Source organism: Drosophila eugracilis, unplaced genomic scaffold (genome assembly GCF_018153835.1).
Source record: "Drosophila eugracilis isolate 14026-0451.02 unplaced genomic scaffold, ASM1815383v1 contig_2161, whole genome shotgun sequence".
In the NCBI taxonomy this organism is placed as follows: domain Eukaryota; kingdom Metazoa; phylum Arthropoda; class Insecta; order Diptera; family Drosophilidae; genus Drosophila; species Drosophila eugracilis.
Window position 1 is genome coordinate 437,672 of NW_024573046.1, and position 16,191 is coordinate 453,862.

The 16,191-nt window shown below is 40.7% G+C and overlaps 5 protein-coding genes across 6 annotated transcripts; 3 read left to right on the top strand and 2 right to left on the bottom strand.

The window, feature by feature from the left end:
- Positions 1–2,328: 2,328 nt before the first annotated feature.
- LOC108103365 (protein RFT1 homolog) lies at positions 2,329–4,743 on the top strand. The gene is made up of 4 exons (XM_017208812.1): positions 2,329–2,513; positions 2,603–2,817; positions 3,079–4,336; positions 4,406–4,743. The coding sequence occupies exons 1-4, from the start codon at positions 2,454–2,456 to the stop codon at positions 4,541–4,543; spliced, it is 1,671 nt and encodes a 556-aa protein (XP_017064301.1). The 5' UTR covers positions 2,329–2,453; the 3' UTR covers positions 4,544–4,743.
- A 1,652-nt stretch (positions 4,744–6,395) lies between these two features.
- On the top strand, positions 6,396–8,928 carry LOC108103328 (histone-lysine N-methyltransferase 2D). The gene is made up of 3 exons (XM_017208764.1): positions 6,396–6,662; positions 6,731–7,046; positions 7,791–8,928. The coding sequence occupies exons 1-3, from the start codon at positions 6,471–6,473 to the stop codon at positions 8,696–8,698; spliced, it is 1,416 nt and encodes a 471-aa protein (XP_017064253.1). The 5' UTR covers positions 6,396–6,470; the 3' UTR covers positions 8,699–8,928.
- A 315-nt stretch (positions 8,929–9,243) lies between these two features.
- On the bottom strand, positions 9,244–12,282 carry LOC108103364 (UDP-N-acetylglucosamine transporter). 2 transcript variants are annotated; one of them, XM_017208811.2, is made up of 3 exons: positions 12,019–12,282; positions 11,808–11,927; positions 9,244–10,965 (listed from the first exon to the last, which is right to left on the bottom strand). In XM_017208811.2, exons 1-3 carry the CDS (start codon positions 12,029–12,031, stop codon positions 10,028–10,030), a joined length of 1,071 nt encoding a protein of 356 aa, XP_017064300.1. In that variant the 5' UTR covers positions 12,032–12,282; the 3' UTR covers positions 9,244–10,027. The 2 variants fall into 2 exon arrangements, with proteins under 2 accessions (XP_017064300.1, XP_017064299.1); XM_017208810.2 differs by lacking the exon at positions 12,019–12,282 and having other exon boundaries at positions 11,808–11,970.
- A 703-nt stretch (positions 12,283–12,985) lies between these two features.
- LOC108103345 (translation initiation factor eIF-2B subunit beta) lies at positions 12,986–14,625 on the top strand. Its single transcript, XM_017208783.2, has 5 exons — positions 12,986–13,177; positions 13,233–13,319; positions 13,379–13,835; positions 14,039–14,424; positions 14,490–14,625. The coding sequence occupies exons 1-5, from the start codon at positions 13,122–13,124 to the stop codon at positions 14,560–14,562; spliced, it is 1,059 nt and encodes a 352-aa protein (XP_017064272.1). The 5' UTR covers positions 12,986–13,121; the 3' UTR covers positions 14,563–14,625.
- Positions 14,626–14,634: 9 nt separating this feature from the next.
- LOC108103346 (phosphoglycolate phosphatase 2) lies at positions 14,635–16,143 on the bottom strand. The gene is made up of 2 exons (XM_017208784.2): positions 15,741–16,143; positions 14,635–15,455 (listed from the first exon to the last, which is right to left on the bottom strand). Exons 1-2 carry the CDS (start codon positions 16,128–16,130, stop codon positions 14,928–14,930), a joined length of 918 nt encoding a protein of 305 aa, XP_017064273.2. The 5' UTR covers positions 16,131–16,143; the 3' UTR covers positions 14,635–14,927.
- Between the last annotated feature and the right edge of the window lie 48 nt (positions 16,144–16,191).

A 16,191-nucleotide genomic window follows, 5' to 3' on the forward strand; every position in this document is an offset into this window, starting at 1 on the left:
CGTATCATGCATATCTGTTTTATGGCGTCGATCCACAGAATTGCTGCCTTATCTCGGTGCTTCCAGAAACCGAGTGAATATCCAGGAGGAGAACAGTCCATGTTCGTGGAGGTGGTGGTGGCTAAGGAGGCGGTGTATGCCGCCAAGGACACACCGTTAAATGCGGACAATTGCCGGCGGCCCAGCGCAAAAACAAAAAAAAAGGGGAGTAAATTGTTTAAAATTATCACATACTAAAGACGCCGCGAGGATGCAATGGAGACAGGGAACACGGCGGAGTTCGGGGATATTTCCCTCCTTCCCCTTCATCTTGCTCCTCCTCCACTGAAGACGAAACAAATCACATTATTAGCCGCCGTCGCTGTTGCACGTTATTTTTAAAATTTTTCGTTTCGTTCGGCCCCCGTTTGATTTTAGGCGCCAAGCCGATGTCGCCGGCGTTTGGCTGCAAATTGCGGCGACACGTCTGGAGCGTGGCAGCAGCATTCAGCAGTACACTATGCGAAAAAAAAACACGGACCAAAATGAAAGCAATTCTATTATAATGTAACATTTTGTTGTAATAGTATCCTAATTCTTAAAAATTATTCCTTTGAAAATATGATATATCAGTGGAATTATTCGCCTTAATTATAATAGAAGTATAATATTTGTTTCAGTGCACACATTCACACACATGAGCAGCAGATACAAAGCGATAAGGGAAAGGAGAAAAAAAGCAAGGGAGTGCGAACGAGAGAGAAGGCTGCCGAGATAGAGATACAAGATAAGAGAGACAGCCAACAGACGCCAGACAACAAAAACAACTACAACAACAACAACAATAACGACGCCGATCAAAACGCAGCATCGCCTCTACACTGAAACATAAATTCTCTTAAATCAAGTATGTGCACGAATAATATATGTATATTCATTTCTCAAAAGTTACTTCTGCTAGCAAAAAATGAAAATTTTGTATTTAAAATTCTCAAGATCACTTTTTATATGTATATATTGTAAAAAATGTTTAATAATGTTTTTAGTGTATTGCTGGCTCTGCTGCTGCGATGCCAACAAATATCAAGCACGTCTCAATCTCAATCATTCAGGGCCGGGCTCCGGGAAAGGTTTACGTTTACGTAGCAGCCGCTGCTGTTCAATTAACAATGAAAAGTCGGTCTGGTACGTCATAATATATTTTTATCTGATTACCTGGCTGCGGTGCGCGCTAGAGGTGAGCCCAAAAATATTAACGATAGTTCTGATCCCTAATATCTAATATGGGGATAAATGTACATATGTTATGAACATTTCTAATATTCCCCTAGCCTTAGGGTTGTTAATAAATTGTAATATTTAAATAAATAGTTTTTCATTTTCATTAATTTAAAAACTATAAAACAAAGTTATCCTTACCCCGTGTCACGTGCACACCCACAAGAAGCTGAATGGCAGACAGTGGCGCCGGTCGCCAGGGACTAAATAGGAGCCAGGTCCCACAGATCCAACCGATCCAACAGAATCGTGCGTCCCGACACACACACACCGGCATTCAGATATTGTATCTTTAAATCTACGGCAAGGCGACTCGAAGCAAATAGCGACTGGGACAACATCATTGCTCGTCTGTCCGTCATCCGTGCTGTTGGCATTGTTCTTCTGGTTGTGGTTGTTGTGGTCTATGTAATTTTTCGCGTGACTCCCATGTCAAGATTTGATCTTTAGCAGATCTCACCGGTCTGGTGGCGTCAGTCTCCAAGTCTCCAGGTCTCCAAGTCTCATCAAGGCGACGCCGCCCGGGACACGGGCTTGAAAGCTTCATTAGTATGGGAATTACGAAAATAAATTAAAAAAAAACTCAACAATTCCTAAAGAACATCAGTGGCCTAAAAAAAGGATTATAAATTATATTAAACATATGATAAAAAAAATTATACTAATTATTATATTGTTTTATGTCAAAAAGGCTGTTTAGGCTCGACTGTTCGACGTTTAATGATCCTTAGGAAAACGACAATAAAATTAGAGTAAATAGAAAAATAAGTAGCTAAATGTAGCAAGAAACTTTTTAACTTAAACTACTCAAATTGTATGTTTTGCTAAGCAGTAAACTTAGAGTTTTCAGAATAAATAAAACGTTTGGCAACAATTTACTATTTACTATATTATTTTAAATATCGCCAACAATATTTTTCAACTTAATGCTATTGGAATCGAAGCAATTAAATTGCTGGTATTCAAACTGGAATTTTAAATTAACATTTATCGATAACATAAGGCGCAAATCAAAGTAATTTAAAGAAACAGCTGATATTCAGCACCTGCCAGTTATCGATAGAAAAAAGAATCCAGATGTGAGAGAATTTCTATGTTGTTTTGGCCAACTAATTGGGCCCTGTTTCAACCGTTTTTAGCGATTCGAACGCTGACACTTTGACCCGGCTTGGAGAAGGCCTGGCCAACGGGGTCAAATGGCGCGCAATGTGCTCGAGAGCAGCCTTCTGGGTGCCGGCTTTAGCATCATCTTTCAGGTGAGCGCACTCATACTCTAAATCTATTTTATGTTTTTACCCAGTACCTCAGAACATTACTCATCCGTCATGATCTTATCGCCCCGTAGATACTTTGCCGCATCCTCACCTTTGGCATCAATGCGTACATCGTACGACATGTGGGTCGCGAGGTGCTGGGCATCATGAATGTGCGTTTGCTCCTCCTGGAGAGCACCCTGCTTTTCCTGTCTCGCGAGGCCATCAACCGGGCAGCCCTGAGCGCCAATGCCCAGCAGGGTGATCGTTGCTCCTGGGCGCAGCTGATCAACCAGATGTGGCTCACGTAAGTAAATAGCTGAATAGCAGAATAAGGCAGGATAGATACCGTAAAGTTATCCACCGTGGAGTCCCGTCTTCGTCTTAGAATAAGAAATTCTGTTTAAGAAAGCTTCCATTAGCATTACGAAATTAAGTTGCTTACATTTTTCCAGACATCTATCGTTTAAAGACAATGACGTGGATTCCTTGACGTGGAATCCGGGTCGGCCTGACTATTAAATTCAGAAATCGTTCGATTGCCCACTAATACGTGTTATCGTTTCAGGGTGCCTATATGTGCTGTTTTGTGTGGTCCTTGCTTGTATATCTGGCTCAACTGGCTGTCGTCAGTAGATGCCATCTACGCTTCGCAGTATGAGTTCGCCTGCTATGCAGTGGCCTTGTCCTGCGTTTTGGAACTGGTGGCCGAGTCCGCGGTGTTTGTAGCCCAGGTCTTTTGCTTCGTAAAGCTGAAGATTCTGCTAAACACGCTGCACATTTTGGTCCGTTCGGCCATCTTCCTGTGGATCGTCACCGGTGATCGCAGTGCAGCTATCAATGCCTTTGCGATTGCCCAACTCTCTAGCGCTGTGACCATTGTTTTGGGCCAATATGGATTCTTTTATTTTTACCTAAAGGGATTTAAAAATTTTGTGACCCAACAGACGAGAAAGAAACCGTTGACTCCGAAAGCCTGGCAGATTTCCCTGTACGAGCACATGGATGATTTCCCCTTCAAGCATTTGAACGATTTTCTGCCCGGCGTAATGTTTAATCCGAATGGAAAGTATTTTAACCGGGAACTGCAAACACTAACCCTAAGCTTCGTTAAGCAGGGCGTCCTAAAGCAAATCCTTACGGAGGGCGAAAAGTACGTCATGTCCGTGTCGCCTGTGCTGAGTTTTGGTGAGCAGGCCACCTATGACGTGGTAAACAACCTGGGAAGCATGGCGGCACGCTTTATTTTCCGTCCCATCGAGGACAGTTCGTATTTCTATTTTACACAGACGCTGTCTCGGGACATCAAATTGGCCAAGCAACCGCAGGAGCGCGTCCGCCAAGCGAGCAGTGTCCTGAACAATCTCCTTCTGGGCGTAAGCTCTATTGGTCTGATTGCTTTCACATTTGGTCAGAGCTACTCGTATCCAGTGCTGCTTCTCTACGGCGGCCCTGATTTCGTAGCCGGCGGATTGCCACAGAGCCTGCTGCAGTGGCACTGCCTGGCGATCTATTTGCTGGCCGTAAATGGAATCAGCGAGGGCTATATGTTTGCCACGAATACCAGTCGGGATATCGATAAGTACAACTATCTGATGGCCATCTTTTCAATCAGCTTCCTAGTCCTCTCCTATATTTTGACCGGAATCTTTGGCCCAGTGGGCTTTATATTCGCAAACTGTATTAACATGATGAGCAGAATTCTGTACAGCACCTATTATATCAGGCATCAGTACCGACCGCTGTCGCTGGATCCGTTGCTGGGGCTTTGGCCAGGAAAACTCTTCGGAGGCACGCTCTTCCTGGCTGGGATTGTTTGTTATTGGGTGAGTTTTATATAGTTCTTACCTTTAAATGTATTTATTATATATAATCCCTATTCCTATTTTCTGCAGTACCAAAGTTCTAGCCTTGTCACACACCTGGGCGTGGGTGTTCTGGCTGGGCTCGCCTGTCTTCTGTCCTGGGCTCTAGCTCATCGGGATCTGGTGCGACTGGCCTGGCGCTATGGGCGCCGAATTAAGATTGAATAGGGGCCTTTCCGTTGGGATTGAATTCCTCGCTTCCCTCGCACCGAAGAACCGCAATGAAACGCACAGTTTAATAAATTATGACATAGTTGAAAATTGTAAGTTAATTCCAAAATTAAGTTATGTACTTATTGAGTGTTTGTAGAGCCTTGATTGCTTATTTAACTTTAAGACATGCATTAAAAGACAACGATTACTGTTTACATCATCTTAGTTCATTTTGGCGGGAATGGGGAATTTGGAGTATATAATTTTTTGTTGTTTTCTGTGTAGTCTTGGTAAACATAATGTTTCTTTTTAAGAGATTCCATTAAAAACAAATGAATTTATAAAAGATCGAAAAATCCTATTTAATTTTGGCGGGAATGGGGAATTTGAAGATTACAATTTTTTGTTGTGCTCCGCGTAGTCTTGTTAAGCATAATAATATGTTGATTTTTAAGAGATTCCATTAAAAACAAATAGACGTATAAAAGATCGAGAAATCCTATTTAATTTTGGCGGGAATGGGGAATTTAGAGTATATCATTTTTTGTTGTGCTCCGTGTAGTCTTGCTAAGCATAATAATACATATGTATGTTGCTTTTTAAGAGATTACATTAAAAACAAATGGATTTATGAGAGATCGAAAAATTTTAATTTATTTGGCGGTAATGGGGAATTCAGAGTATACATTTTGTTGTTGTGCTCCGTGTAGTCTTGTTAAACATAATAATATGTTGATTTTTAAGAGATTCCATTAAAAACAAATGGATTTATGAAAGAATGAAATTTGGAGTATACAATTTTTTGTTGTGCTCCGTGTAGTCTTGTTAAGCATAATAAAATGTTGCTTTTTAAGAGATTATATTAAAAACAAATGTATTTATGAAAGATCGAAAAATCGTATTTCATTTTGGCGGGAATTAGGAGTATACAAATTTTTGTTGTTCTCTGTGTAATCTTGTTAAGCATAATAATATGTTGTTCTTTAAGATATTACATTAAAAATAAATGAATTTATGAAAGATCGAAAAATCTTATTTTATTTTGCGGGAATGGGGAATTCCGAACAAACAATTTTTTATTGTGCTCCATGTAGTCTTGTTAAGCATTAATTGCTTTTTTAGAGTTTCCATTAAAAACAAATGGATTTACATATGAAAGATCGGTAAAGTACAACTTATATGTACATACATATGCATATAAAATCATTAAATATATCTAAGCACTTCCGACAACAATGGAAGATGCGGAAGAATTTGTGATAAGTACACTAATACTCGCTTTTTACTTTAAATCTTAAATTTAAATATGTATGCATTTTTGATTAATAAAAAATCCTAAAACAAATTAAACTTATAAAATCTAAATTTCTTAAGATGGCTGCTTCGAAAGAACAAGTCATTTAAAGGAAATATATGCAAACTTGTTGAGATCTTGCAATTTATATAACAACAAGGCGTACAAATCTCATCGTTAAATATAATATTCTGTATTTAATACCTATACGTTAACTTTTTGGCGAACAAATTTAATCTGCAAAGTGTACCATATTAATATTTGCTTGTTTTTTGAAAATGTTAAATTTTCAGATAAAAAGTTTGTAAATAAGACACTAACGCCTTCATTGGTGGAGTAAGTAAAAAAATATACTAAAATACCATAAAAATATAACTGTTGCACATATTTGAAGAAAATGTATCAAAAAAATTAAAATACCTTAAAATTGGAGAAACCAGTTGATTAATAAAGAAATGAGGCGTTTGCTAAAGCTTAACATTATAAAATAATTTAATTTAAAAATATTTTAAAATACAAGAAACCAGAATCCTTCCGCATCTAAAACGGACTGGTATTTAAATCTGGCGAAGACGGTCACACTTCAACCGAGCGCGCAAGTAAAATTTTGTTTTGTTTGCAACGCTTTTCGAGGACTCACCGACGATCATGAAGCGAATCAAGGACGAGGATAAGGAAGAGTCGACCGCCCAACCGACTACTCACAATTCCAGCTCTGGCAGCAACGGTCATGATGCCACATCTCCGGTGTCCACCATTGTGCCGGCGACCACTTTATCCGCAACAGTTTCGGATGCTCCAGGATCCGGAGCATTCGTTCGCACGACAGGACGCGTTAAGGTAACTGTGCTTTGCATATCAACATTCTATATCCCTCCAATTTACCACTATCCATCTTCCATCTGCAGAAACCGAAGCAGGTGTACGATCCGTCGGACAACTATGTGTCCAGGGCTAGCAGTAATCGTAATTCACTCGGAGGAACTCCCGGTTCTTCAGCAACTTCCATCTCAAATGTCCAGTCACCACCTGCCAATGCTGGTTCCAAAGATGCCAGTGATTCACAGGACTCCACAACCAGCCCGGCCGTTACTGAACAGCAGCAACAACAGGCAGCACATAATCGAAACTTCGACACGTGCCAGAAGTGTGCCAAAAGCGAGCCCAAGCGCGGTTCCGGCCACAAGAGCAACTTTCTCACCTGCAAGGGCTGCATGCAGAAATGTAAGTACCTACCAGATTTATCCACACAATCCCGTATTTTTCATTAAGCAACCTTGAATCAAGGCTATGCTATCTTATTTCTAAAGTCCTGGCCCACAAAATGGGTAATCTCCAAATACAATTATCAATGGTTTAGATACGGTACTGTTAAATATGCGAATGCACTCCTTTAGATATAGTATTTAAAACGGTTAGAAAAGTGTATATACATACATATGTATATTATTTTAGAAAAAAGAGTATACATACATTTAGAATGTTCAATAATGTTAGCAGTGTTTTTTGACCTGCATTTGCGGATGCGTAGATCCAATGCTTGTAACAGGTAGAAAATGTAGAATAACTATATACTGATTTAAATATATACCAACCTTGCAGGTACCGTGCGATTCAAAACAAAACCTCCTTCTATTTAATAGTAACTCAGTTAAGTAGTCAGTTTTGATTGAGATATTTCCTGTAAACTAAATACATTATAAATAGTGTGGTAAACATAACCTCTAGTGTCTCCGCATTATCTTCTTATTATTAGATGTTTATCTGTTTACAAAGATAGTAAAAGATAATGCTACTTACATACATGAAGTGCCGTATCATATTATTAGAATTCACTTTTATTTGTCTTTGTCTCAACCAAAATGCGTGGCAGTTCCAGATTTATGTCGAATAACAGACTTTATATTACACAGATTCATGATTATATTCAGTATCAATATCGATCACCTGTTTTTTGCTTTCCTTCAGGGCACTTTCCGTGTTTGCCGATCAACTTCCAGAACCAGAGCACAGCTCGCAAAAAGTACAAGTGCGAAAAGTGTCGCTACTGCCAGGTCTGCAATGTAAGGGGCCAGGATATGTCCATTTGCAGCGCTTGCGTGGAGGCCTACCATGCGGACTGCAATGATCCCACCATTAAGCAAAGTAAATCCGTCGATACTAATCCCAAGTGGAAGTGCTTTCGATGCGCAGCCAGCAATAGCGGTAATAACACCAGTCCTTCAAGCGAAGATCAGATGGCGGTCAAGAAGTCTAGCACGAATCGCGAGGAGCAGCCGGCTAGGAAATCCAATGCTGGTCGCAAGAAGCGCGTCCAGTCCGAACTAACTGGCGAGGAAAAGCCAGCCAAGATTGAGAAGCTGGGCAAACGCAGTCCGCCCCTAAATACAGACGAGAAAAAGGAAAAGAAAGATCAGAAAAAGGAGGAGAAAAAGGAAGAAAAAAAGCAGCACAAGAAGGAAGAGCAGCGGGAAAAACCAGTTGAAATCAAGGTGGATAAGGTCGAGGAGGAGTCTATCGAGATGGAGTCTATCCAACGGGAAGCTCAGGATCAGCCGGAGCCAAAAGTGGAATCGCTTCCCTCACGACTATCGCCACCACAACCCGTAGCTGCAGATAGTCCCGCAGACATAAAAGTTCAGCCCGTATCCACCTGGTCCGTGGAACAGGTCGTTGCTTTTGTTGCCAAACACTATCCAAATGAGGCGAACGTATTCCGTTACCAGGACATCGATGGTGCGTCCCTGCTGTTGCTCACCCGCCAGGATGTTATGAACGGATTCGGTTTAAAGCTGGGACCGGCGCTGCGCGTCTTCGAACTTGTGATGTCTCTGCAAAGTCGCTCCGATGACGTTAGACTCGCATGGTTCGAGTAGCATCCCAACCTCTTAGCACATAAGGTCAACAGTAACTTTATTCAATACTCTTCACCTGGAGCCACTGCTCATCCGTTGGCAACCAATACAGCTTATATTAAGTCTTTTGCCGGATAGGTTTATTAGTTCTCCAGTTTTTAAGATGTTCTTCTTAAGTTTTACCCTTGCAAATGCACATACTTTGTAAACGATATCTGCTTTATTTGCAACAAAAAAATTACTTAATCGACGAGCACTTTTATTTTAATGTGAAAGGCCATGAGTTTCCATTTTATTGACAGAAAATTGTAAAAAAAAGTCCATAAACCAGGGCACGGGAAACTACTTATGGAAAATTAACCATGTTCATTCTATTTTGAACAGTATCATTAAAAAGTTACGAGCGCTGAACTATGATTCTTTAGTTAAACCTTTGAAAAAACGTTTTAGTCTTTAAAATTACGATGAAATACATAGCATTTCAGTTTTTTTCTACCAATAAATCAAGAAATTAAAAAAACAAGTGTTTTTATTACTACCGGTCGTCCAAGTTAAACACATTTTCCTATTTGTCAAACTTTTATTTAAACAAAATGACAAATTATTGAGAGTTGCGCTGACCCCATAAGGAATCTGGCTTTTTACGCTTGACGTACATATAATTCGTCTTTATTACAAATATCAGTGAAGAACCCTAAAATTGGGCTTTAACGAAAATAAAAAAGGTGAATGAATGAATGCAGATTCAATTAAATATTACAGGGACGAAGAAAAAATTTCTTAAGACAATTCGAAGCAATATTAAAATATAAATGTTTTTTTTACAATTGATATATATATAATATTATGGGGCTTTTGATGTAAAAATAATATATCTAACGTATTACTCTTTTTTGGAATTGCCCAAAATATTAAATTAACATGAAAAGCAGAAATCGTAAATGCTCAACCTTAATTCAAGTCCAAGCTGATATTTACATTCATATAGGTATGAAAATCTTTCCAGAAAATATTTTTGATATTCCGTTGCTTTTAAAGTAACAATTAAAATGATATATAAAAAGGTGCATTTCAAACATATCATTTTAATATCTATACTTTAGTTTAGCTTGCGAATACCCTTTTTACATTTAAATTACATAAATAATTAAGTATTTTAATCGATTTTGTTTTTTCTTTACATTATAACTATTGTTTCCGAGGGGAAAGTGCTACGAATTGTCCAGATATTATTATCCACCCTAACATATATACACACAACATGGGGAATATCAAGTACATTAGATGCAATCACCGAACGGCCTCCGGGTTGTGGACAAATACTGTTGACAGATCCAGATTCCTCCAGAGCTAGACGCGTGGCAGTAATTTCTCCTCATCGCTGCCAGGGCCCTGCATTGCCAATTTTGGTACGGACCTGGCAGGATCATAGCCATATAAAAAGATCGAGGCGATTACCAGACCAGCTCCAAAGCTAAACTGGAGTGTGAGATTGAAGTCAAAGATGTAGATGGAGGCCACACACGATATGATGATGGCCAACGAGGTGGCGAAACCTTTAAGTATGTTGTCTGCATACTTCACCACCACGGCCACGATCAAACCACCGCCGGCCTGCAGCAGAACTAGATACCAAACGAACAGATCGTAGCCATTGAAGAATCCTTGGTCGAAGATCCTACTGCCGTCGTTTACAAAGCAGGTGAGCAGGCCGAAAGGAATGCTGAGCAGACTCAACTGGACATTCCTCATCCACACCGAGATCTCTGCACCCTTTAGTATCTTTTCGAAGTAGATGCCCGCAAATCCGGAAAGGAAACAGGCACCCAGGGCAGCCCATAGCCCAAGCATCTTGTTTTGTTCGGGTATTCCGCCGGAAGAGGCGGCCGTGGCTGCTGCTGCAGCTCCACCGGCTGACCCAGTCGATGATCCCACCGTCTGGGCCAATTGCACCAGAACAATGCCCATCACCAAGAGCAACAATGCACCCCACTGGGTGTTGAGCAGCTTGCGACGCAGAATAACAACCGCAAACATGGCCGTGGTGAGTATCTTCAGCTGGTACGTAACCTGGTAAGTAGCTGCATCCAAATGGGAGGCGGATACATACAACAGGTTGTTTTGGACGATGTAAACCAGCGAGGGCACACACACCTTCAGCGTATCCATAGGATTGGCAATGATAGTCTTGTGCAGCGATCTGACAAACTTCTGGGCATCCTTGCCCTCCTCGTTGAAGACCAGAAACAGGCACGTGATCAGTTTAGCGAACTCGGCCATTAGCACGGCTACAAATGGAGGTGATAAAAGCAATCAGTCAAGTTTCGGAAGAAGGTGATAAAGGTCTCCAGCACTGCGTAAAAATAATTGAGTGACAATTAAAACTATGATATTGTTATAACTTTGTGGAAATTCAAATGAGTCAACTTATAAGTCCTCAAAACTATTAAAAAGATAGCTTAGCTTATCCGTGACTCGGTTTTATTAGAAACAGCAGAGAAAATAAATCGAAATAATTTTTGAATTCGCAAACAATTTGGGATAAATAGCTTCAAAATAAGATTTTTTCCTAACATCAAAAATATCTTTAAGCTTAATATATTTCAAAAGTAAAACACATTTGAAAGAAGTCTTGAACTACAGAAATATAATTTTGAAAATATTCTAAATCTCGGTAAAAGCAGCATTAGAAGTTCCAAACTATTTTTATGTAATAGTTATAAGTTAAATTAGTTTGATTAAATAACAAAAATCTTATTTGAAAATAAGATTGAAAGCAAATAAAAACCTATATATATACATAAGTCAAAAAGTTAAATTAAACCCTGCAGAATTACTCTATTGGAACACTCAAAACATTTTTATCTAACTGTTAGGTGCCACATGCGGAAGTGGCTGCTTATCAGCTTCCACGGCCGCTCCACATCTACTCGAACGGCTATTCCCCGCCTGCTACTGCCAGGGCTGCTTCTCCACCTCCTCCTGCTTCTTCTCTTTTGCTATTTCTGCTGATGTTGCTGCTTGCGTGGATAGACCCAAGTCGGGGATTCATGGAACTACCTCTTAGCTATGCTGAACCTGGTGAACTTGGGTAACCTGATGACCTGCTGAAAGAGCCAACAATACTCACCCGTTGAACTGAGGAAGATGTCGCCTGGTCGAGTACGGGCATATCGCATACTGAGGCCCAGGATAGCATTCTGGAGGGTCAGCGTCAGCAGACTGATGTACTTTAGAGTATTGGCATTCACTGGACGATAGGAATAGGTGACGGGTGCGGGAAGGAGCGCCATGTCAGTACTGTTGGAGCAACGCCGCACAACTAATAACCAAATACTCACTGTGTATATTCATGCTGCTCCGTTTGAAACTCTCTTGTTTTTTATACTCCAAAACCAAACAGAAACCAAAGGCAAACAAATGCTGGAGTTTGGTACACAAAGTATAGCTAATTTACGGATTCCGTTTCTGGCCAAGATCAGTTGTTCAGTTGGCGACTGGCCGTTACGTTCGGCGGTTCGTTCCGTTCAATTTGGCCAGAAGAGTAGAAAAGAAGACGACACCACCGGACCGGGCGACACGTAAACAACAATCTGAGCCCCAAGCTTCTGCCAGCGGCGACTTTTTATCGTGTTCCGTGTGGTTGTTGTTGCTGTAGTCAAGAGCGTAGACGGAATTTTTATCAGGGGTCTGAAAGATTTATATAGTATTTATATATTATTAAAAAATAAACAATTTCAGCAAATTTTTTATAAAATATATTTTGTAAGCTCTAGGGGGCTAGCTTGACCCCTAGCCATACCTGAATACGCCCATGGCTGTAACTGTTGTTTTTGCTTTTGCGACAGAGACCGGCTTTTCGATAGCCACAGTGCTGCCATTGCGGCGGTATTCGTGGGCACAAATTGCGGCTGCATGCAAAAACAAGCTAAAATTGCAACCAAAAAATGCTGAGTTGCATTTTAAATAATAATTAGCCTTATTTTCTTTGTTAAGAAACTGCCCCTATAGAATTATTATTATTTATACAGGTGCGTCTCCACCTACGTCATTATACGCATTATATCAAGGCAATTGAAATGATCAGTAAAAAACAAATAAAACCAGTGAATTATATATACATAAGTTCTTAGTTGAAATGCTTAGCAAATATAAACTATACAATTCTATTAATGTATGGGAAAATAAAATACATTCAATAAGACTTTATATTCAAAGCATATTCGTATATATATAGTTTTTTTTATTTGTTTAGCTTTTTTGTTTGCACAGACCAGCTGATTGTAATCGACATTGGGCTGCTCATCCCTAGCAGGTGCTTTCGCCAGCATGCTTATCGATAACTGAGTACCGTGTGGCGATTTCGTGAACAGTTAATAAATATAATAATAACAAAAGCTAGTAACTATTTGGGAAATTGTAAAACTGAATAAATCAGGGCACGATGCGGGAACAGCCACTAAAGGAGGTAACCCAGCTGATCCACGCCATCAAAGTGGGGTAAGTTGGTTTTTATGCATTAGGACCAATCATTAAACTGAGAAATCTCCTGCAGGTTGGTGGAAGGATCCTACAACATAACCAATAAGACCTTGGACATTTTCAAATATATCATCATGAGCAAGAGCTGGCAGAACGCTGAGTGAGTTCATTATTTTCCGTCCTCAAGGCTAATTAAAATTTATATTCCTCCATTGACAGTGCTCTCATGCAGATTGTTCGCGGGCAGTGCAAAATCCTGCAGGCAGCTTTACCACAAGAGACGGTGACTTCGAACATTGCCAGAAGGATCCTAAAGCTGACTCGCGAGGAATTCGACCTGTTGCATGCTAAGGTGCAGCATTTCGCGGACGACTCACAGGCCTCACTGTCGCTTCACAAACTAGTTACCCAGACAAGCGAAAGCAACGTGAGCGTGGACTACTCAGTGCCGCAGCAGGGATTGCGTGAGGCATTGCTCGATCACTTGCAGGAGGTGGAAACGGAGCTGGAGACGAGCTCGGAGAACATCTGCGTGCAGGCCGAGGAACATATCCACTCGTCGGAGATTATATTGACCCTGGGCCATTCGCGCAGCGTGGAAAACTTTCTTAAGCGGGCGATCAAAAAGCGCCAGTTCCTCACCATCATTGTGGCGGAGTGTGCTCCAGCTTATCGAGTAAGTTAAAGTCTTAAAAAAGTAAAGTATTTCGATGGATTACCTCTTTGTTTATCTGAAAGTTAGATAACACTGTTTTCACTAAATTTCAGCTAAGCTTGACGGTAATCCAACCCGTTAATTGTAATAAATTGTTAAGCTATAGGTTTCCTTAGCTTTATTATTTTCTCCATCCTTTTTTAATGCCTTATACCCATTTGCAGGGTCACAATTTGGCTGCCAGCTTGGCGGCTGAGAAAAATGTCGAGATCGTTGTGATCCCGGATGCGGCCATCTTCGCGATGATGTCGCGCGTCAATAAGGTTATTATCGGCACGCACAGTGTACTGGCCAATGGAGGACTGAGGGCGGCCTGTGGAGCCTACACGGTGGCACTGGCAGCCAAGCACTACTCCGTGCCGGTGATCGTACTGGCGCCCATGTATAAACTGTCTCCACTCCATCTGTGCGAACAGGACGCCTTCAACATGGTTGGGTGTGCTGAGGATGTGATTCCCTACGATTCAATACCCGCCCGCGAGGCCAAGGTCTACAGTCCAATGTTTGATTATGTGCCGCCAGAACTGGTCACCCTTTTCATATCAAATACGTACGTAATAATATTTATCCGCCTTTGAATCGCGTTATTTTACTATTTATAATGTTATTTCTTAGCGGTGGCCACGCTCCCTCGTATGTTTACCGTCTACTCACGGAACTGTATCATCCTGAAGACCTGGAGATCTGAAATAGTTTTGTTTCGTAATTTTTACAAATCGACCAATAAAGGGTGATCGGCAAAGTTCAGGAAGCAGACCAGTTTCCAATTTTTTCAATTTTAATTTACTTTTTGGTAGTAGACATTTACACACTCGTTTTAAATTCGCTTTATGTGCATACGAAAGTAAATGCCAATTTTATAAAACAACAATAGTTACACAGTTTTTGTATAACAACAAAGATTTTTAGGTTTAGCCAAAATACTCTAAAAAACATGTAACATTGCGGTGGATCGGTTTTCATTTTAGGAATATTACTTTCCGCACTTATTTATGTTTTAGTTTCATTCAGGTAGCTTTTTTCTTTTGATTTCCCTGCAATAGTGTCCAGAATCTAGTTTTGAATATTTTCAAGCAACTTCGTGAAGTCCGCCAAGCTATCCGCATAGTAATCAGGCTGGGTTTCGACAGGTGCATTTAACATATCTTCCTTGGTCAGACAGCCACTAAGCACCAGCAGGGACTGGAAGCCACATGCCTTGCCGAACTGTACATCCTGCACCAGAGTGTCGCCGATAAAAATGCATCGCTTTGGATCTCGGATTTCGAACATTTCGCCAAACATCTCGCCCAAAATAGGCGATGGTTTGCCTAGGAATGTGGCCTCCCGTTGGGTGTAACGCTTAACATGCTCCAGAAAATCAAAGAACCCAGCCACATTGAAATTCTGCGCCAGTGGCATGATGACATCGCTACCACCGGCTATCAACTGGCAGTCATCATTCTCCTGCAAATGCCTGATGGCTTTGGCCAGCTCCACATACGACAAATCTAAGTGGATATCGAAAAGTACTGCTCCAACAGGCTTTTCAATGGCAAGGTGATCCACTAGAGAGGCGGCCGTCAAATGCTCCTTGACTTGCTAAAGGGAAAGGAAGTTAAAGTCAGAATAAGTATTTCATTACATAATATACAAGTTCTATTTGTATGTAATTTATAAATGTAAAACATTTTAAAAACAAATTTTAAGATATTCATTACTTGGCTACTTTATTTATTTGAATTTTTAGTTTTAAAAAGGATTTAGAGTTATATAATTTATAGAGCTTCTAGAAAACTGCATACCAATTGCAAGTCATGAAAAAATCCTTAAAATGTGTCCATTAATAAATACATATTCACTTATAGAAAGATATTTTTTTCTTACCAGCGACTCGAACTCGATATTGTGCTTACGCAACGTCTCATTGGCCTCCAGAGACATGAGGGAGAATACCCTTTCCCCTGGCTTGTGCTTCTTCAGGTACCTGACAATGGTTTTCACCGGATGGACGATGTCGTCCTCTTGGACATTCTTGGCACCTATATACCGGAACTTCTCCATGTAACCCTCTTCGGAACGGAAGCTATTATTAGACACAAACTTGATTTGCTTGCCGGCTGCTTTCAAGGCATTCACGGCGGGCCCGGTGTTGGGAATCCAGCCCACCAGGAGCCAAACGACACCATCGCAATCGCTGATTACCAGATCGAAGGAGTCGATGAACTGGCGCTGCTCCTCCAGACTTAGCTTCAGAATGTGACGTGGTGGCGACATGGATATAGGCGGCTATATATGGCTAAATATGAACGGATGGATGCTGGTTGCGCGCGCACAA

Excerpts from the sequence above, each read along its gene's own strand:
- LOC108103328 (XM_017208764.1), top strand. The coding sequence starts at position 6,471 with ATGAAGCGAATCAAGGACGAGGATAAGGAAGAGTCGACCGCCCAACCG. Across the intron at positions 6,663-6,730 it reads GCACGACAGGACGCGTTAAG|AAACCGAAGCAGGTGTACGA; the intron begins GTAACTGTGCTT and ends TTCCATCTGCAG. Across the intron at positions 7,047-7,790 it reads CAAGGGCTGCATGCAGAAAT|GGCACTTTCCGTGTTTGCCG; the intron begins GTAAGTACCTAC and ends GCTTTCCTTCAG.
- LOC108103346 (XM_017208784.2), bottom strand. The coding sequence starts at position 16,130 with ATGTCGCCACCACGTCACATTCTGAAGCTAAGTCTGGAGGAGCAGCGC. Across the intron at positions 15,456-15,740 it reads ATATCGAGTTCGAGTCGCTG|CAAGTCAAGGAGCATTTGAC; the intron begins GTAAGAAAAAAA and ends CTTTCCCTTTAG.
- LOC108103364 (XM_017208810.2), bottom strand. The coding sequence starts at position 11,970 with ATGGCGCTCCTTCCCGCACCCGTCACCTATTCCTATCGTCCAGTGAAT. Across the intron at positions 10,966-11,807 it reads CATCTTCCTCAGTTCAACGG|CCGTGCTAATGGCCGAGTTC; the intron begins GTGAGTATTGTT and ends CTCCATTTGTAG.
- LOC108103345 (XM_017208783.2), top strand. The coding sequence starts at position 13,122 with ATGCGGGAACAGCCACTAAAGGAGGTAACCCAGCTGATCCACGCCATC. Across the intron at positions 13,320-13,378 it reads AAGAGCTGGCAGAACGCTGA|TGCTCTCATGCAGATTGTTC; the intron begins GTGAGTTCATTA and ends CTCCATTGACAG. Across the intron at positions 14,425-14,489 it reads ACCCTTTTCATATCAAATAC|CGGTGGCCACGCTCCCTCGT; the intron begins GTACGTAATAAT and ends GTTATTTCTTAG.
- LOC108103365 (XM_017208812.1), top strand. The coding sequence starts at position 2,454 with ATGGCGCGCAATGTGCTCGAGAGCAGCCTTCTGGGTGCCGGCTTTAGC. Across the intron at positions 2,514-2,602 it reads GCTTTAGCATCATCTTTCAG|ATACTTTGCCGCATCCTCAC; the intron begins GTGAGCGCACTC and ends ATCGCCCCGTAG. Across the intron at positions 4,337-4,405 it reads CTGGGATTGTTTGTTATTGG|TACCAAAGTTCTAGCCTTGT; the intron begins GTGAGTTTTATA and ends TATTTTCTGCAG.